At 44.5% G+C, this 21,169-nt stretch overlaps 2 protein-coding genes across 3 annotated transcripts in view; one reads left to right on the forward strand and one right to left on the reverse strand.

Moving 5' to 3' along the window:
• Positions 1–12,484, forward strand: part of iqsec3b (IQ motif and Sec7 domain ArfGEF 3b) — an 80,866-nt gene extending 68,382 nt beyond the window's left edge. Inside the window, exons 9-15 of one of the 2 annotated variants that reach the window (XM_079567523.1) lie at positions 4,509–4,648; positions 5,194–5,325; positions 5,412–5,511; positions 8,414–8,572; positions 8,692–8,778; positions 10,578–10,624; positions 11,692–12,484. In XM_079567523.1, the coding sequence (XP_079423649.1) occupies positions 4,509–4,648; positions 5,194–5,325; positions 5,412–5,511; positions 8,414–8,572; positions 8,692–8,778; positions 10,578–10,624; positions 11,692–12,108 (1,082 nt within the window). In that variant the 3' untranslated portion in view covers positions 12,109–12,484. The remainder of the gene's footprint in view (positions 1–4,508; positions 4,649–5,193; positions 5,326–5,411; positions 5,512–8,413; positions 8,573–8,691; positions 8,779–10,577; positions 10,625–11,691) is intronic. The other variant, XM_079567524.1, reaches the window with a different exon arrangement.
• Positions 12,485–14,225: 1,741 nt separating this feature from the next.
• The window catches only part of ptprq (protein tyrosine phosphatase receptor type Q), a gene marked incomplete at its 5' end in the record, with an annotated part of 65,166 nt that continues 58,222 nt past the window's right edge, over positions 14,226–21,169 (reverse strand). The window contains 7 exons of the mRNA XM_079567592.1: positions 14,226–14,930; positions 15,009–15,132; positions 17,110–17,245; positions 17,315–17,460; positions 19,631–19,756; positions 19,898–20,032; positions 20,123–20,199. Coding sequence (XP_079423718.1) covers positions 14,893–14,930; positions 15,009–15,132; positions 17,110–17,245; positions 17,315–17,460; positions 19,631–19,756; positions 19,898–20,032; positions 20,123–20,199 — 782 coding nt within the window. The 3' untranslated portion in view covers positions 14,226–14,892. The remainder of the gene's footprint in view (positions 14,931–15,008; positions 15,133–17,109; positions 17,246–17,314; positions 17,461–19,630; positions 19,757–19,897; positions 20,033–20,122; positions 20,200–21,169) is intronic.

Consider the following 21,169-nt stretch of genomic DNA (forward strand, 5'->3'; position numbering starts at 1 on the left):
CGAGTGGGGGACGGATGGAGCGTGGGATCGATAGACGGATCGGTGCGGCGTCAGCAGTGATGCGGTCGCTGTATCGGTCTGTCGTGGTGAAGAGGGAGCTGAGTCGGAGGGCAAAGCTCTCGATTTACCGATCGATCTACGTTCCCACCCTCACCTATGGTCATGAGATTTGGGTCATGACCGAAAGGACAAGATCGCGAATACAAGCGGCCGAAATGAGTTTCCTTCGCAGGGTGGCTGGGCGCACCCTCCGAGATCGGGTGAGGAACTCAGTTACCCGGGAGGAGCTCGGAGTAGAGTCGCTGCTCCTTCACGTCGAAAGGAGCCAGCTGAGGTGGCTCGGGCATCTGTTTCGGATGCCTCCTGGTCGCCTCCCGCGGGAGGTGTTCCAGGCATGTCCTAGTGGGACAAGGCCTCGTGGAAGGCCCAGGACACGGTGGTGGGACTATGTCTCCGAGCTGGCCTGGTGTCGCCTCGGGGTCCCCCCAGAACAGCTGGAGGAGGTGTGTGTGGATCGGGAAGTTTGGGCATCTCTGCTGAGACTGCTGCCCCCGCGACCCGGCCCCGGATAAAGCGGAAGAAAATGGATGGATGGATGGATGCATGGACGAAAATGGATCGGTTTCATGGTAGTTTGGTCTCAGTTTGAATGGAATTTGAGGACATTTGCTTTGATAATTTAGAGATTTTGATGATTCTAGTGAGGTCGCCGTTACTCACACATTGGTTTGTGTTTTGTTTGCCCCTTTCTGTAACTTGGTGCTTACAGATAATGTAGTTTGGGCCTATCAACAATGTGGGATTTTGTTGTCAGTGGAGCTGCATAAATGACATTCTAGTTGATTGTAGCGAGCACAGTGGAAATCAATGGAGTCGGACAGCGTTTGTCCGAATATAATCAGATATGCACGCATGCGCAGTCAGTCCAGCTATTTTCAGCACAATCGGGAAACCAGACACAGCTCTATTTGCTGAATGTCAATCACTTCCTCCACCTGGTGCTACAGGTGGAGATGATTGACAGTAGGAGGAGTGGGGACATCCTTCAGTCGCTCCAACAATCCACAACTGAACTGACACACCCAAAGCGTTCTGATGCCATCTGATTATTGGGTTATCGGATTACTCCTGACCATGTAAACCTCGCCAGTGTCAGGGTTATGGGAAACCAGGATACTCTCACTGGGATATTCCCACAATATCTAAGATCCAGAGGCATGTAACCGCAGCATCCTGATTTCTCACTGCTGCTGAGGCATGGAGCATGTGGGACATGACAGTGACTGTAGCTGCTGCTTGGGCTTTTAAACCTTTGTATCTCTATATAATGAATAAAACATTGCTGTGTTCTTTACAAAACAACCACTTTTTGGCTCTGCGGTAGTTCCAGTGACTGTGCAGCTCTCGGTCTAAACTGCCGTTTGGGAGTGTGCACAAACCTTAACTGTATTATAATTATTATGCAACTCATCGTTTCAATACATTTTAAAGCTTGTAATTAACTGAAAATGGTCATTTGTTGAATTTGTAGCATTAGGAGGTCATATTTACTGAAATCAAAAGCTATTTCAATCAGAAAAATCTCAAGTTATATTTTACTATAGGAGCCCTTGTGTGATAGCAACTTCAAAATTCTTAAATCCATTAAACTTGTGAGTTTTTGGACAGTTTCTGCTTGGATTTGTTTGCAGGATGTTAGAATAGCCTCCCAGAGCTGCCGTTTGGATGAAAACTGCCTCTCACCCTCATAGAAGTTTTGCTTATTGATGCTCCAAAGGTTCTCAATAGGGTTGAGGTCAGGGGAGGAGGGGGTCCACATCATGAGTTTCTCTCCTTTTATGCCCATAGCAGCCAGTGATGCAGAGGTTTTCTTTACAGCAGGACATGGTGCGTTGTCATGCATGAAGATGATTTTGTTCGGGAAAACCCGGCTCTTCTTTTTGTAGCATAGAAGACAGTGGTCAGTCAGAAGCGTCATATATTTTTCAAAGGTCATTTTCACACCTTCAGGGAGCCTAAAAGGGCCTAAGGGGCCGACCAGCTCTGTCCTCATGATTCTGGCCCAAAACATGACTCCGCCCCCTCCTTACTGACGTCACAGCCTTGTTGGGACATTGTGGTCATTCACCAACCATCCACTACTCTATTGATTTGACCATCCAGGGTTACACGGCCTCATCAGTGAACAAGACTGTTTGAAAATGAGTCCTCATGTATTTCTGAGCCACTGCAGCCGTTTCTGTTCATCAGCTTCAATGAACAGTTTAGGGGAGGCCCGGATAGAAGGTTTATACACAACTGCAGCCTCTGGAGGGTCCTACACCTTGATGTTTGGAAGACTCCAGAGGCACCAGCAGCTTCAAATACCTGTTTGCTGCTTTGCAGCATCTGTTCTCTTAATCTGATGTGTTTGTCTGGCAGAAACCATCCTCATTGTGCCTTTATCTGCACAAACCTGAGTGTGCTCTGAATCATCCACAAATCTCTTATCGGTACGATGATTATGCTTAATCTTTCATGAAATATCGAAGGTTTTCATACCTAGACCAAGGCATTCAACTATTTCACACTTTTCATCAGCAGAGAGACCCTTTTTCTTTCCCATATTGCTTGAAAATGATGATCTGCTTAATAATGTGGAACATCCTTTTTCAGTAGATTTTCCCTTAACTGGGCTTAACCTGAAAACTAATAATCCCAGGTCTCTGAGATTAATGTCAGTGATTCAAAGAGCCTCGAGACACGATACCATCCATGAGTTTCATAAAAAAAAAAAAAAATTGACACAAAAATACAATTTGCATAATAATTTGGAACAAAGTGTATATTGATTATTGTTCTATAGTTTTATTAATACGTTCATAATTCCTTACAATACGTGAGTTCCTGTTTGGATAATGTATTTTCTCTATTATGACCTTAGTCTCCTGTTGTATATTCCTCCACATCCTTTTATATTGTCCTCTCTTATATCACTTGGACCTTGACCAAACACAATTGGATCATCTGAACGCTCACATGTCATGTGCACAAGTGTGTTCACCTTCAGCTGACTATATAAGGACTGTGTGACCTTCCTTTTTTATTATGTATCTGCAGGAACAAATGGAGCAGTCATTCCACCTACGTCCTCTGCTCTGTGTACTGCCGCCACAGATTGAACATGCAAACGGCTGCCTCATTTCTGTCTCAAAGGATACAATACCGCAGGCTACGATCGAATAGACATTTCAATTTGAATGGTCTCAATTAGCAAATCAAAAAGACAGCAATTATTGAGATATTCTAATGTTCTGTGCAGAGTAAACAACACAATAACCCGTCTCCAGGGGGTGTCATTATGCCGGGAGTATGGATGTGTTGGGCTGAGTGTTGACTTTAATACACAAGTTACACATATCGTCAGACGTCAGAACTATAGGACACAGTGATCTGCAGTGTTCCTCTGTGATACAGAAATGAGCTGCCTGTAATCTGAGTGGAATTAACCTAATGAAGCGTGTCAGTAATTTTCTTTTAGCTTAAAGTTAAATGGCAGTATCATAATCGTGTGAATAGAGGCGAAATTGTGGCTCGAACAGCGGGTCCTGTAATGACTTGTTGCAAAGCGTTAGGACAGAGTCTTTAGTAAAAAGGAATGTCTGACATTTCGTTCAGAGCTGAATAAGAATATTTTAAAAAGAATCCTGTCAAAGTTGGTCTGTGGATGATTTACCTTAAAGTGACACCACCTTGCTGTGCAGCAAAGCAGGAACTTTGTTTTAATTAAAAAGGGGCTGTTAATGAGATGAGTGACTGTCAAATTTGCAGCATCATTTTGTCACATAATGTTGACAGATGTGTCATGGTGAAGGACAAGCAAAGGCAATGTCTGTAGGATGTGCTGTTAGTGCTTTAAAAAAGGCACCTGAGCTTGGAGAGATGCAGATGACAAACGAGTTTCACTTTATGTGCCATTCCTCATTTGAAAGCTAAGAACCTACCAGAGTTCATTCACTGAGATTTAAAAACTGGAGGCTGCTCTGGAACTATTTAGGACGGGTTAGGGAACAGGTGCCTTCATGGCAAACTGCATTTAGACAGTGTTAAGTGTAAGGCTCTAGAAACTACAGATGTGAACAAAAACAACTTTTACAAGATCAAAAGTATATCATCATACACAAAATATTTTCAAAATGAATATATCAACATTACAAATGTATTGGTAAAACTAAAATTAATATTTTCAGACACTGCTGCTAAGAATTTTAATGTTACATCTTGTGACTCTTATCAACACCCAATCGGCCCGTGATTGATACGGTGTGGCGTGGCTGCGTTCTGGCATAGTTTTGCCCAGTCGGCTGGATTCACCCAGGAAATGACAGTACTTGGGGTGAACTGATTAAAAGTCAATTGAAAAGTTACGTTTGAGTGTTGTGAAAGAGTGGGGCTTCAAACAGCATCAGTATTGTAGCCGTGCATTCTGTAGCATCTCATGTGCATTGTGCATGTACCTGCGCCCTCAGGTGTAGATGATGGAGCCGACATCCCCAGAGAGATGGTGGCTGGGATCTATGAAAGGATCCAGCTGAGGGAGCTGCGCTCCAACGAGGACCATGTGACCTATGTGAGCCGTGTGGAGCAGTCCATCCTCGGACTAAAGACTGTACGTACAGACTGATCATCTGTGTCTTATATGTGTGTGTACCACCTGAGCCACAACTACCACAGCACTGGCCATAAGGAGCTAATGTGCAGTATGTATCTGTATATAAAATAACCAATAGGCCTTAAAGAGCGGGTATTATGCTTTTTGTAGGTATTTGATAATCACGTCAACCACGTCTTTACCACTCACACTTTGTGGGTTAGAAAAAGCAACACTGATATTAAACGGCTGAAACAAAATACCCAGTAGTTTCACTTCCTGATTTTCACCACCCCTTCTCTTGCTGCCCTTCCCTGCGGTGAAATAAAGGGGGAAAAAAAGACCGCCAGCCCGTGTAGCCCATCTCTGGTTTATCTATCAAAAAACCAGTATTAGGACTAACATTGTGCATGTTTTTGGTTGATGGGGAAAACCAGGCTACCCAGAGGAAACCCATCCATACACAGGGAGAGCAGTAAATCATAACTAAAAGAGGAAAATGTAATAGCTGGTATTATATTGCACTATGATGACAGTAATGTGTTTGGTTATGTGTGTGTCAGATCCTGGCCGTCCCTCACCGCCGCCTGGTCTGCTGCTGCCGTCTCTTTGAGGTCCCTGACGCCAACAAGGCTCACAAACAGAAGCTGTCCCAGATGCAGAGGGAGGTGTTCCTCTTCAACGACCTGCTGCTGGTCAGGCTAACACCAAATCACAAAAATCACATCTCATGCATGTCCTCCGTCATTGGAAGCAGCTGCTGACATTGTTAACGTTTCAGATCCTGAAGCTGTGTCCAAAGAAGAAGAGTGCGGCCTGTTACACCTTCTGTAAGGCCATGGGTCTGCTCGGCATGCAGTTCCACCTCTTCAGCAACGAGTGTAAGAACCTCCACCTCTCGTCCTGCAAAAGCTTCATCACTGTTTCGTCTGTGTTCCCCCGCCCACACACGCATTGTATTCAGTTTTACATAAGTATCATCAATCAACAAAGAAAGATCCATAAAGACTCCACTTAAACTCTGAATCAACTCGCTGTTTGTGTCTTCCAGCAAATACATAAAATCAAATTTAAAAAAAATCCCGCCACAACTGCTCCTAATGCATTGTTGACTTGATGAAGAGGCTCGACGCTCCACACGAATGCCTGCTCGCTGATGTCTTAATATCAGATGATGCCGCCGCACGCTGTAATTTTTTGATGCTTTTAAACCAATTCCTTTCAAAACGGGATCGCTCTCAGTCGGGCGTGATTTAAATCAAGGGTATCCTGTCTTTGAGAAGGAGCTGATTAAACATTTGGCAGAGAAAGATGTGATTTATGGAGAGATGAATTGATTTGGACACGTCCCCAATGGCTCCTAATTATCCAGACTCTTGCCTTAAGAGAAATGTCAGTGTTGGGAGTTCTCTCAAATATATACTAAGAACATACAATTAGCTCGTGTGAACCGGTGATGAATGGACTCAATAGAGAATGAAATGACTTGAGTGTAAACATCCATCATTCTGGAGTTTCAAGAAAAAAGTTAATATTTCGGCTGTCATAAGAAGCAGTAATGGAATCAGAAGAAATGTATATTTATGTATTTCATATTTTGGTTTGGTGTGCAAATACAGGAGTCAGAGCTTTTCTCTTGAGAAGAATAGTCTTAAAAAGGAGGGGCACTCTCCACTGTACTGCTGGGCAATTAATTGAAATCTAATCGAAATGTCAACCTTTACTTTGTGCAATCTCAATAATGGTCAGGTTGAGGTTCACATCATTTCTTTGTCAGAAATGGAACCTAGTTTGGATGTGACAATGGAAGATTTGTGTGTTATATGAAACTGAAGGAAAGCCTTTTGCTTTAGTTTGAGCTCAGGTTTGTTCATGAATCAACAACATGTATTTATTTTGATTATGAAAAATTTAAATTGTATCGATCAATATTACGAAAAAAATTCAAATGATTAATTTTTTTTGGCCACATCGTCCAGCCCTAGTTAAAAGAGGTTAGTCGTGACAGTGGTGCATTCGAGTACCGCAGGTATTTGCCCAGCAACCAGGGGGCAGGTGGTTCAAATCTCACTCTAGTGGAGCGTGTTCCTGCCAAGGGACAAGTTTGATGTTTGTTCACTTAACTCTTGTTTATAACCTGTCACTTAAATGCAAAGGACTCTTTCAAATGTCCGTATAACTTCTCCCTCGCCCGATCAGCAGTGTCCAATGCTTTTGATATTGCAGAGATCTCTGCTGTTTCTCAGTCCTTCTTTGTACTCTCATAATCATGTTTGTTTTTGTACGTGTGCCATGTGTTTCTGTGATTGGATAGCGTGACTGTCGAGTGAATCAACCAAATGCCCTGATTTAGACTAGTGCGTTACCCTTAAAGGAATAGGCCTCCGTTTTTACATACTGAGATATGTTCTTACCTTAGCTTTGACGAGTTCTTTAGGACCTGTCTGATCTTCCCCCGTGCCTTCAGTCACGTAAACACAGCGCAGACGGCGTTAGCATTTAGCCTCTCCCTCTCTCCTCTATAGCTCCAAAACAGGTCAAGATTGAAGCTACCAAGCTCTTCCACGTTTTCCCTATTTAAATATGGTTACGTGAAGTGTTACACTACAAAGTATAATTACACAAATTTAAACAATGTGGATTTTCTAAGCGGATAAAAGGGGGAACTATATTGTAAGGCGTAATAATACCAGGAGTAGTTCGAAATCCGCGCAGTAATCTTCACTTTTCTGCGCAGTAATCTTCACTTTACTGTACGGATGCCAAATTACTCCTGGTATTATTACGCCTTACAATATAGTTTCCCCTTTTATCCGCTTAGAAAATCCACATTGTTTAATTTTGTGTAATTATACTTTGTAGTGGAACACTTCACGTAACCATATTTAAATAGGGAAAACGTGGAAGAGCTTGGTAGCTTCTATCTTGACCAGTTTTGGAGCTATAGAGGAGAGGGGGAGAGGCTAAATGCTAACGCCGTCTGCGCTGTGTTTACGTGACTGAAGATCAGACAGGTCCTAAAGAACTTGTCAAAGCTAAGGTAAGAACATATCTCAGTATGTAAAAACAGTGGCCTATTCCTTTAATACTTGAATGCAAGGGCTCCATAAGGCGACAATGCCAGGTAGTTTGTTACTAAGGCAGTAAATACAACATTATTTTAAATGTTGTGTGTAGCTTGCTTGAATTATTTGTTCACTACCAACACTACTACAGTACAGTAACTGCTATACTTTTAAATGCTACTGCTGCTGTTCGAAGGAGCCTTATGCGCATGTGTTTTTTTAGACTGTTTATCTCTGTTTTACTCCCAAAACATGCGCCCCGTGGTATCGACTAAAGCTCCGAACAGCTGCTGCTGACGACCGATGGCCTGTTTTTACATCATTCATCACGCACTGCTGTTAAAATATGACAAGACAACAACAAGACGCGATTTATGGGAGAAAACATTCTCGCTTTGTTTCGCCGTCTTTTATTTGAGCCGTGCATTTTTCATTTTCACCTCTGCCAACTTTGAAAAGAAAGTTCTAATTAACCAGCAGGACCTCAGTGAGGAGGGACTTGAGTTTCTTTATTAAAGCTGTTTTTTTTGCTCTGAAATATATCAAAACACTTAACAGACACATTATTTTTTCATCGATGATTGTTGTATTCTTTAAACAAAATACTGGATTGTTCCCCTGAAACGGAGAAATAGCGCAATGGGGGCTACGTTTAAACCGACGTCTTTTCCTCCCGCTCTTTCTGAAAGTTGTCCCATGGCTGTGTGTCCATGTGCAGACTACGCCCACGGCATCACCATGATGAGCCCGTTCACCTCGGAGAAGAAGCAGCTGGTGAGTTTCTGCTCCCCCAGCGGAGAGGAGCTGCGCAAGTTTGCCGAGGAGCTGAGAGAGGCCATCGCCGAGGTTAACGAGATGGAGCAGATCCACATCCAGTGTAAGTCCGAGTACACAGAGACGGGGGGCGGGGTAAGCCATGGTGCAGAAGGAAGGAGGGGGGCGAGGAGATGAGAGAAAGACAGTCAACAGTGTCTGTGTGTGTCTGTGTGTGTGCAGGGGAGCTGGAGAGGCAACAGGGCATCCAGCACAGCATCCACACCAACGGGGGCCAGGTGGAGCACACGGGGCACGGCTCGCCCTCAGGTACTGGGACACAGTTTACTCAGCTCAGAAGAGAAACACAAGCCTTTTCGCTATAATAATCGTATTCACTATAATGGGATCTTGCTTGTTGTAACCGTTACCGTCAGATTATTGTTTCCAGACACAATGAAGGCTAATTTCAATAAAGATATATTCATTTTGACAGGACAAATACTTACAATTATCATTATAATGAAGTGCGAAACAGTTTTTGGACTGATTTTCCACAAGGAGAGTAAGACAAAGTTGCTGCTTTTGCCGTGTTTGTCTATGAAACTTTGACCTTTCAGTGACCCACCATTACATTGCATTTGCAGTAAATAGTACCATGTCTGGCGATGTGTGCCAATTCAGCAAGAAGTTTAAGGGCCACCCTGAATTGGTCTGATGGACGCATTTGGGCCCTGGGCCACACTTTGGGCACCACTGGCATAGCGCCTTTACTTACCATCCTGGCTGGTAGGACGCTCCAGGATCCATTGTTTTATTAGGTTTTTTTTACCTCTGATTGAACTGTATCTGACCAGCTGACCACCCATGCCGCTGCTGGGTCACCGAACGGTCAAGTAAAAGCCATTAGACATTTCACCCATCAAAGAGAATATTGTTCAAGCATATATTTAATTGTGGAGGTTCTTCTTGGTGAAAAATACCTCTAAAAAGTTGCATTGTTTGTTGTTTACTGTGAGTGGGTTCGCCTCTCTAAGTAGTTTCCTCAGTCCTGCCTCATAATCACTTTGCAGCGCATCATCACCTCGTCTCCATGGAGATGTTGCTGCTTTGCTTTTAATTCCATTTGGTTCTTTTCCAAATGCATTATTTTAATAATCCACAACAAAAATAGCACTGTCAGTGTCGAGCTGAGCGTTAGGAGCGTTTGGTATCACTGCTGTTTGTCTCTACATTGTATGACAGTCTAATGTCTCGTGAGACATAGCAACACATTAGCTGAAATTATTCGCATAGATACAGACGGCATCTCGTCATAGAAGGGGGCGTGGCTTCACCGAGGGGGAAAATAGAATCTTTAGAGAAACACAATTTTTTCACTCTTTTTAGCCATTTTCTGGTGGAATATGAACTTATTTATCACATAAATAAAGTCAAGTGTAAATCGGGCCCATATGGATATTTTCTCACAGCAGATTGATCAGTAGAAGTGAAAAAACAGCAGTTGTAGCTACCGCTAGCTAACCGTTAGCATTAGCCCGATGCTAACATGAAGCATCAAGTTTGCATTCTCCGTTATTTATGTATTTTTGGGCTGTTGAACCACCTTGCTCCTCTCCATGTCTTTGTATCTTTATTTAGTACAAAACTAAATTCATATTTCAGCATTTGTTAAAGTAGTTTTTGAATAATTAAAGAAAGTTTAGATTTTTCTCCAAATTGTTTTCCCCCTTAACTGTTTTCAAACATGACCACATATGGGCGTATCCAGAGATGCCGTTTGTATCTATAAGCTTTAAAAACAAGTTCTCTGATAGCTACCCTTTTATATGAAAGAGTTGCCATGTCAACCACATAAGCAACAGGTACAGATTTTGAAGCATTCTGGAAGTATTCTGACAAGTTAATGCAATATCACAGGATGTAGGCAAGAAAGTCCTAGTCCATGTATAAAATAACAACCTCGACTGTGCGCACTGACAGATCACATTCCCTCAAAACCCAAAACAATGTATACAAATCCTTTTTTTACTCTTCGCCCTGCTGCATTTTGTACAAGATATTCTGACATAGATCTCCTTGGCTCCAGCTTATTGACTCCCAAATTGCGTTGGCTCTTGTCCCCACAGGCACACAGGACGTCTACGACAAAACTGGCAACAACAACACAGTGGAGGTGAGTCTCCTCATGCTTGTGTCTGCGCGGCGGGTGTCTTCGGCGGCGGTGAGAGTGCGGACTTTCGACAACACGCACCACAGAATAAAGTCTGCTCTCCGCGGCCTATAACTATGAAAGAGAAATCCTCCGCCTGGGGCACATCGGTAACACTGCAGCCAGGGGAGAAGGGGCGCTGTGTGTGTCTTGTGAGTGGCTCCGCAAACACTCTCCAGACAACACGGCCCCTCTCATCACACGCTGCCAGCCTGCTCCTTTAAGGCAGCATAAGCCCAGCTGGAGCCCACAGTGCCTGCCACAAAGGCACATGAGCTGGGCCCCATTAGCAGCCTGAGTCGATGTGTAGCGCTAAAGAAAAATGGGCTCTGTCAAAGAAATGTATACTGACAAAACCTTCCTTGTATTGAAGCCACAGTATTACTTTACAGTTCCTATTTGGATATAGGAACAATTCCCAGCCCAAAAAACATAGAAACGATTAAGATGAAGTGAGGGTTTCCATAGGGGTTTGTTCTGGGGCTTCTGTTGTTCATTGACTCATCAGAACTTCCAGAATGAGCTCACGTTTAAAAGCTAAATGAACAAAGCGGTTCTAGCTAATTTTTAATCCTGGCACAACCCCTGGCCAAAGCTCCCTCTTCCTGACTGTCCCTCTGCCCATCTCTGTCCTGCCCAGCTACTCCTGTAGACATGTACACTTGTGTAAGAGACACCACGCCCTCGGTGTCACCCCGTCCCATTCTCTCTCCTCATCCTCTGCACCCACACACACACCGCTCATCCTCTGCACCTCTCTTTCCTTTGGCCCACACCTGCACTGCTCACTGGCCTCTCTGACGCCATGCTTGAGACACTAAAACGTGTCAGAAAGGCTCATGTGTAAAGCTCATATTGATGTGTGATAGCCATGGTGGTTCAGTGTTAGTGTCAGTTGGAGTTTGCTGTTGCATGCACTCTGTGTGCTGGTCCCACTGCATGCTGCATGCCCATGTGTCACCTGAGGGCTGCAGACAGGCTGCGTTCAGGCTAGTAACTCCTCGTGCGTTCTCTGACTGTTCCTAAACTAGGTGTCAATTCACAACAGGCTGCAGACCTATCAGCTGAGCCAGCCCGCCATTGAGTCGGCCCCCCTGGCTCTGACGGCACCCCCCGCCCTGCTCAGCCCGGTCCCCACCGGAGAGCTGCGCCCGGAGACCCTCATCCAGTGCCAGCAGATCGTCAAGGTCATCGTGGTGGACCAGAGCGGCAGAGGACGCATGGAGGCTTTCCTGAGCCAGGGACCGGCCACCCACCAGCTCATCCAGTCGGCCCTGTCCACCCCTGTGCGGGCCCCGGCGGACGGGCCCCAGCCTCCCCTGCCTCCCCCTCCTCCCCCCTACAACCACCCTCATCAGTTCTGCCCCCCTGACTCCCCAATGCCCCTGCACCACACCATGCCCCTCATCCGCCGCAGGAACTCCAGCGGCTCACGCAGCATCGTCTGACAGCACTTTACTCCTGTGTACGACACTGTAGGAGTCACACAAGGAGAGCTCATCACAGGCTTGTTTTGAACAGGAATAATTCTATGCCAAAAGGCAGCCTCATTCCTCTTGTCTCCCACTGAACACAGCGCCGCGAGCAGATGTGCTGTCTGTCTACATTTCACACTCTTTTAAAACCCTTTGACCCAACCATTTCAAATGTCACTTCTCTGTCAAATGTGAGCTTTGTCACCAGAACCAAGGAGCAGACTTCAAACTGCGGCAGCTTCAAAGGGACACTAAAAACACTCAGAAAAACACATCTTGGAAATGATCTATTTTTGTTTTCTCCACGGCTCCCGTAGCTGCAGTTTGTTCAGCTCGCAGATAGCACACTCGCTGAAGAACACTTTGAATCTATATTCCTCCACGGTCTTATCATTTCTCTTATCTGTGCATAATGAGGCCAAACACAACTGTAGCTTTCAAGTGTGCCGTGTGTGGGAAAGCGGAGCTGTTCAAAATACACTGTAGCAGGCTTCAATGTATAGAATGTCACTCCTTCCCCTTTGCCTTCAACCGTATCCTCAAGACAATCATGACTTGTGCATCATGTGCTGCTGCGTGGCGTGTTTTGCCTAAAACGTGTGGGAGCACAGATCTTCACCATGCTCAGGAAGGGTCCTGCCTCACCTCACCGTCCTCTGCCCAACGCGCTTACGTAGAGCACAGTAGATCCTAACAGGTAGCAGCCACTAAACCAAGGCTCACGCGGGCACAGCGTATACGTTCCTCCGGCACATTTCCTCCCTATACACTCCTCTTAGGCACTGTTCCTGCCACAAAATGAAGATAAATGACGTACACAGGGTACAGCGAGGTCACCGCAAACATCATCTCCCCCTCGCACTTTTGTTTGCCCAGCACAGCGACCGTAGATAGATGATGCATTCCTTCGCTGAATGTGCAATCAGGGGGAAAAAACCGAAGATGTCCATGGAATAATGATCAACTTTCACTGTGTGGTTTTTGCTCCTTTATACGACGGATCACCAATCAGACTGCGGCACTCTTTTTTTTTCGTTTTGTTTTTCGCACCATGACGGAATATATTGTACATAGTCTTTAGATTTATTCTCAAGAAGTGATCGCTTTTTCCGCCCATCCGTGTGTGACTTTGTGTATTTGTACAGAGAAGATCTAGTTTAAAAAAGACAGAATATAGTAAATTATTATTATAGTTATTGATATGATCACGATTTCACTTTGCAAACCAGGAGGGGTTCTTCTGCCATGCGATGCGCGCGTGCGTGAGGGGCGGCCGGCTTTGATACGAGTACGCTGCAGTTACCATGGCAACGTACGCCGATATGATTTCAGATGTGCATTAATCATTGAAACGGCCATGTCATGTTATCGTGGGACTGCGAAGAGATGGATCTATTACATGTTAGAAAAGGGCTATGCTGTATAGGCGAATATATACATGCATTTACAATAAAGTGACGTGCACACAGCCAAAGCAACAACTTCGGTCCACTTTGAAAAAAGAATATAGCTTGTTTCCACCCCCCCCCTGAGTCACGGATCGTCTTTGTTTACCCGCTGACTTGTAGTATACCTATAGCATGAGATTTTGTTGATTTTTGATCATTCGGTTTCTCCCATTGGTCACGGCATGTTGGGCCTCCGTCCTCCGTTTTTCCTCTTCCTGCTTCATTTCTCGGCCCGACCCCTCCCTCTCTCTCTCTCTCGCTCCGTGGTTGTCATGGAGACGCACCAATCTGCATCCTCACTGTGGAGCACTGTCGGTAATCTTTGCACCCTCACCAGATTTATAAAAAGAGATTTCTATCGATCGACATGTTTACTAATGGAAATATTTCTAACTTTTATTTCTGTTTGAAGAGAATGAAAGAATAAAGTAGTTTTTACTCTCACGCCTCTGGTCTCCGGTGGATCTGTTGACAGGTGAATTCTCTCCCATTGTACATGAAAGTCGCACTCTTCCGTCTGCTGTAATTATCACGTTTGCTGCTTTTATTCCTTTGGTTAGGTTGTATAGAATAAACTCTTTAAATGTCAGGTCTAGAAAAGATACAGAAATATTTTATTGATGATCATCAGCCTCAAAATCCTTAAAACAAGTCCGGTTTGGCTGCAGACATGGTTTTATACAAGCACAGGGTGTAAACAAAGCCCGGTCAGTCATACCAATCTTTATTTTCTGTACGTTTTCTACAAATCACGGGGGGAAAAAAAACGATGTATATTAAAGTGAATGCAGTACCATCACACAGTAATGGAAATAGGCTTGGACGGGAAAGGTTCCAGACCCACTTCACACGGCTATAAAAGTGAATGTGTCCGTCTGGCCAGGCCACGGCGAAAAACACCATGCATGAGTGAATAGTGCAAAGCTCCCAAACAGACGTGATCATTTTACACGTGCCACTTCCCCCTCTCGCTTTCTGAACACAGCATTTACTCAATATTGGCCTTAAACAACATGTTCTTTGTGCCTCAAAATCAACCAAATGATAAAAATTCAAACGCATTTATAAATAGCTGTACAGGGATGGTTTTAGAGACCTGGTTTCAGGTCTTCAATACGATATCCTCTGCAACCAAATCGTGTCTTTGGAAATCCGCTATGACGACAGGCTTCCAAAAAAAAAAAGTCTTTTACTCTCTTGTTCATCCGCAGTGTCCCTCCTCCCTCTACCTCTCGGTCTGACCGCGGGTCAGCTGGAGCCCCCGCAGTGCACAAAGCTCTAATCTCCTTCCTGGGCAGACTCAGGCTCATCACATGGTGGTTTCTTCCCACTCCAGCTCCACGTCACCTGAAAGGGCAGTGAGCGGAATGACAATGGGGCCGGGCGTCTCTTCAGAAACGGCTCGTGTGAAGGGCGGGCTCTTACCCTCCATGCCCTCCAGGGAGTCGGTCTTCTCCAGAGCCGAGTAGCTGACGAACCAGATGGACTGGCTGTTCCCTTTGCTGTTCAGGAGCTCGAGTGTGCTCTGGTGCAGGAAGATGTACTGAGCCTGTAGTTGGACACAGGCACAGGAGGATATTATTTAGGGTTTCGAGGGCAGGAGCCAGTATGACCGTAACAAAAGTCCTGAAGATCATTTGTATTCATCTAACATCAACGACAACGACAATGTGTGCATTATTCATTATTTTAAAAGTATTTGGGGACATATTATTGTTTAATTTCAGACGAAAAACGAACCTCTTGAAATTTAACCTATAATGTATTTAGCCATCTTTACATTATTTTATATAAAGATGCTTAATCAAGATCCACTGCTTCATGGAGCCTCTCCCATATGCACAAGGAGTCAGACTTGTTCCTTATGCATTGGAGGTTGAGATGTTATTTATTCCCATCTCTAGTTTTTGTCATCATGAACGACTTTTAATATAGTTCAATAAGTTTCGGCTACAAAGATGACCTTTCCTCAGAGGTGTCGCTGTGACGTGTCTGCTGTGTCGGTCTTCCTGCTTGTGGTTGCAGTTTTCCCTGATCCAGATATGAGAGAATCCATTGAGATCCGCAATCGCGCCCCCCAGTCTATGAACGAGGGGGCGTGCCAGCGTTCCCACACCTGGGACACAGTTCTGACAAAGTCAGACTGCAGATGGCGCTGTCAGCCTGCTACTACTACTACTACTACTGCAAGCAGGGAGACAGAGCCAAAAACTGTTTAAATCAGCTGACGCAGCAACACCACGTGACACCTCCGAGAAAGGCCACAGTTGTAGCTGAAACCGTCAGGTATGAAATGTTTTTATTTATTTTATTTGACCTTCATTTAACCAGGAAAGACCCACTCCCCACAATATACACAGGTCTACTTTTAAATGTAGTTGTAGTTTAATTTAATTTGCGTAAAAGTATTTCAAAAATATTGTAGTGGACAAAATAAACACTTGTGAGTCTGTGCTTGGACTCAAGGAGGAGGAGAGAAGTGTTTTAAAGAAAGCCACAAACAATATCAGCTATCAAGAGCTATAAATGAATAGCGATGACCAGACATGGTCAAATGAAAAACACTGATGCACATTCTTATGACATGAGCAAATGGGGATAAGTGGATTTAGTACAGTATATGTGATTACTCAGAGAGACATGCATGAATGAAACATCTCAAATATGTTGCGATGTCATGAATTAGGTTTATTATCAAATGGTTTTGTTACAGCGATCCGTGTTTAAAAATGTCATGTCAAACCCTAATAACAATAATAGATTCCCTTTATCTCATGATTATGCTGTGTCATGTTTAGCAAAGGCTTAATGTTTAATACAGCAATGTTCTTGTATTCCGAGTGGAACATGGGGCTGGGTCATTATCCTGCTGTAATGAAGAAGTGATTAAAACAAGCCATGAGGGATATCAGCCACACAGACTCTAGTATCAGACTGGAGCTGGAGTGTAGAATCCAAATAACGTTAAAGGGTCGGGAAAAGTCTGGTGAGCAGAGAGCGAGTGAGGAAGGGGACTCCTGCATCTGCATGTGCCTATAATCCACAGCCAAATCATTCCCTTTGTCAAAGGGAGGTTTTTCTGAAGCGTTTCGCATGGGACTGGGATCACAGCAGGGCAGGAGAGGAAAGTAGGACATGTACACTGTCACTGGTGAGATGAGGAATCTCTGAGCTGCTCCAACAACGTAAGAACTAATAGCCTCCAGTGTTTTTGCCTTTATCATGAGCCATCTGTATGAGCAGACTGTGACATGGCCGCTTTGTTCTTTACAGGGACATTATGTTTAATTATGCTTTGTTCTTTTCATGCTGTGCTTGATTTAAGATTTTCAAATACATTTTTAATTTTAGTACTCAAGCACTAAATAGTGTGTGTTGATTGCGTTTTAGTAGCATATTTTTCCCAGCAGTCTGTGATTATGCAGAAATGCAGCTGACCAGAGAGACTAACTAAACAGAATGTGTTCCAGCTGCAAAGTAGATGTCTCCATATTTGCCCAGTCTAAAATGCAGAGCATGTACTCACCAGGTTCTGGACCATGCACATCCTCTCACTGCGCAGCTCTGCCACCAGGCCATAGATATCCACAAAGTCGTGGTCTCTCACGTGCTGAGTGAGGTGGTCTAAAGCAACGTACACTCCAGTCCTGCCCACGCCCGCACTGCACAAGCACCATCACTGTTAGTGAATGTACTGTCACTGAGGTGTTAGACCTAGTGCACACCATTACCTGCAGTGGACCACGATAGTGCTGGTCTCCAGCCGGTGGGTGCGCACCGCTCGCACAAACTTGATCAGAGCGGTGCAGGACTCTGGGACCCCGTGCTCCGGCCACGACGTGTAGTTAAAGTGACGCACCAGGATGTAGTGACCGTGCTGCACAACAGGGTAGGGTTAAAGAGGAACCTTTATGCACAAGTTACAAGTGTTTTTTTTTTAAATGTCCTTCCTGACCAATCAGATCGATGTAGCTTCCAAAGATGACACATTGTACCTTGTTACTGTATCCGGTATTTGTACAGATGTTATACTATTGATGTGGATTTGATGGATCAATGAAAATTATTGTGAAAAGAAAATTATTTTAGATTATATTTTTCATGACAACTCAATGTGCCTCACACTAACATCAAACACAGTAAAAAGCATTAAAACACAATGAAAATCAATAAAACAAATCATTTGTTACAATTACATTAAATTAAAAAAAAAAAAAAAATCTCTATAGGCAGCAGCAAAAAGGTGTCCTTTCAGCCTGGACTTAAAAATTCTCAGGGTTGAGGCCTGTCTCAGATCCTCACTGAGGATGTTCCAGACTTTTGCTGCATAAACCTGAAACGCAGCCTCACCGTGTTTGGTGGTGACTCTGAGAACCACCAGGAGACCCCTCCCTGAGGATCTCAGGGCCCAAGGTGGTTCACACAGCTGTAACATGTCAGAGATGTACTTTGGTGCTTGACAATGAAGGGACTTATGCACAAGCAGCATGGGCGGCACGGTAGCACAGCGGTTAGTGCTTGTGCTTCACAGCTAGAAGGTCCGGGTTCGATTCCCACCAAGGACGGGGCCTTTCTGTGTGGAGTTTGCATGTTCCCCGTGTCTGCGTAGGTTTCCTCCGGGTACTCCGGTTTCCCCTACCACTAAAAACATGTACAATAGGCCAGGATGTATGAGAGTGTGTTTGAGAGTGCGCATGGGGGACGACGGATGAAAATTAGCCTAAGGCTACAATCCGGAGCGGCTTGTTCATTAACTTGCACTGTCCCTACCAAATAAACCATAAATAAAAAAAATAAAATGACTAATGTGGTCATATTTCCTGGTTTTGGTCATGACTCGAGCCGCAGCTCGTTTAGAAAGGCCAGTGAACAGGCCGTTACAATAGACTTACTGGCTGGAGACAAAAGCATGAAAGTCTGGCTTGGACACTATGTTTTTTATTTTGGCAATGTTTTTAGGTGGTAATAGGCCACTGATGTAATGGACTTAATATGACCGTTAAAATTCAGGTCTGAGTCCATGATTACCCTGAGATTTCTAACTTGACTTTTGGGTCCTAGTGAAAGAGCTTCAAGATGACCAATAACAACCTCTCGGTGTTTTTGTGGGCCAAAGACAATGATCTCAGTTTTATCTGTATTTAACTGGAGGAAGTTTTGCCTCCACACACTAATCTGTTTGATACAATGACACAGTGAATCTACAGGCCCATGTTCACCCGCTGTCCGTGAAACGTAGATCTGAGTATCGTCTGCGTAATTGTCATAGGATACATTGTTACCTGATATCAATTGACCTAGCGGAAGCATGTACAAATTGAACAAGAGGGGCCCCAGAATCGACCCTTGGGGAACCCCACAGGTCAATGCCATTTGATCTGAGACACAGTTTCCGATGGCGACATAGTAAGTTCGTTCCTCAAGGTAGGATCTGAACCACTCGAGAGCCTTTCCAGAGATTCCACCCAGGTTTTCAACCTTGTAAGATCACATGGTCCACTGTGTCAAACGCAGCAGAACTAAAACTGTGACCTTGCCTGTGTCTGTATTTAGCTTAATGTCATTTGTCACCTTGATCAAGGCTGTCTCGGTGCTGTGGGTGGGTCAAAAGCCCGATTTGAACACGTCAAACACATTACTTACAAGGAGAAAGTCCGTAAGCTGGCTGTAAACCACTTTCTCCAAGACTTTTCCTATAAAGGGCAGATTTGATATAGGCCGATAACTGTTTATTTCTGTTGCCTCAAGACCACTGTTCTTCAGCAGTGGAGCCATGGGGGGCTGGTGCAATGTGTCCCCACGACCCGGCATAGTGCAAGAAAATGGATGGATATATTTTACTATCAAATGGATTCCAAATTGAATCAAAAGTCAGCGATGTTCTTCATACTTCATAACTTTGTACTTCATAAAGCACATTTGAGCGCCCCCTCCTGCAGGGCCGGCCATGGGCGATGAACTTTACTACGAACTATGATCACAGTGATGAGCCACATGTTTGCCATTGATTTCCCGTCAGGAGTGCTGCATGAGTGCGTATCACTCACCCGCTCCACTCGAAGGGTCCTGACAGTCCAGTCGGGAAAGACGTCCTCTGACACTTTGGACACCAGGATGTCGCTGAACACTGACATGGGCTTATCGTCCTCGGGCCAGTACTTGTGACAGCGGATCTGAAACGTCCCAGACGCACACAAACGCCACACGTCAGACAGCGGGACAGAAAGCAGCTGCTAATGAGCCCCCTCACATGCACCCGTCTACGTGGCACTAGATAAAGGCGTGATTTATTGCAGTGTCTGGTTGGTACGCACGCGGCCCTTTTCGAAGCACTGAGTGAGCATGACGATGGTGCGGGTCCCCGTTTCCCAGATCATCCTCCAGAACGCCGCCACGGTGCCAGGGAGCGGCCCTTGGGTGGCTATGAACTCGTTGGGACACAGATACCCCTGGAGGAGGAGGACAGTTTTGTGAGAAGATGAGAAAACTGCGCAAGAATCTGAGCTGAAGTGTTGTTTTAAAAAAAGTGCTGAACTCACAGAGACAAAGCTGGCATTGATGTAGTCGGAGCCGTCGGATCCTGGCTGGGAGAGCAGCTTCACGCGGTTGTTATTATCTAGGCACAGAATAGGAATAAAATGTAGAAAATATGCTGCTGCGACATAAGTGCCTTTTGTAATGTTTAGTGCGTACTATATTGACTCGGCACATGAATCAGCATAGCTCCTGAAGGCTGCAGGCTCCAGTTATGATGGAGTATTTGTCTTTCTACAGTTACAGGTTTCAGTCACAAAGTGTAATAATGTAGGTGTGTGATTGAACTGAACATACTCACTGTATGTTTAGGTCGTTGTTCAAAGCCAGTAATTAAGTATAATTATAACACCTAAGTCGTACAAAACTCACCTCTCCTCTCTTAAATAGTTAGATTTTGGCATTTGAACATATAACAATAATAATGCACAGAGGTGGTCTGTGATGAAATAAAGTTACTTTAGCACTTAAGATCTTAACTTAAGACCTTATGAGGATCTGTACTTCACTTGAGTGTTGTGTTTTTGTCAGTTTGGCCATGTGTTTGCCTGATAATGTACACTTCAGAACAATAGGGGGCGCTGTGCAAATGTACTGTCCCCGGCGTTTGGGCATATGGGAAGTGAATTTGGGCGTGTCCATTTAAATGGATTTGTATCTTCTACTTTGAATTTAAATTTTCTATAGTAAACACTTGAGTGCTTTCACTTTATGGCACTACACCACATTTTTGTCCTTTGTAGTCAGAATGTGACGAAATTGGCATTTTTTCCGTAACAGTTCTCCTTCGGAGTCAAATGTGGCGGCACAGTGGCACAGCACTTGTGCCTCACAGTTAGGAGGTCCCGGGTTTGATTCCCACCTGGACGGGTCCTTTCTGTGTACTCCAGTTTCCCCTACCACTAAAAACATGTACAATAGGTGCTTCACTGGGGCCAGGACACTCCTGGAAATGAGATTCCTAATCTCAGTGGGACTTTCCTGGTTAAATAAAAGCAACAAAAAAAGTATACCCTACTTTGTAACATATTGCGCAAACATAACATCAACAA

The sequence above is a fragment of the Gobius niger genome (genome assembly GCF_951799975.1).
Source record: "Gobius niger genome assembly, chromosome: 12".
Lineage (NCBI taxonomy): Eukaryota > Metazoa > Chordata > Actinopteri > Gobiiformes > Gobiidae > Gobius > Gobius niger.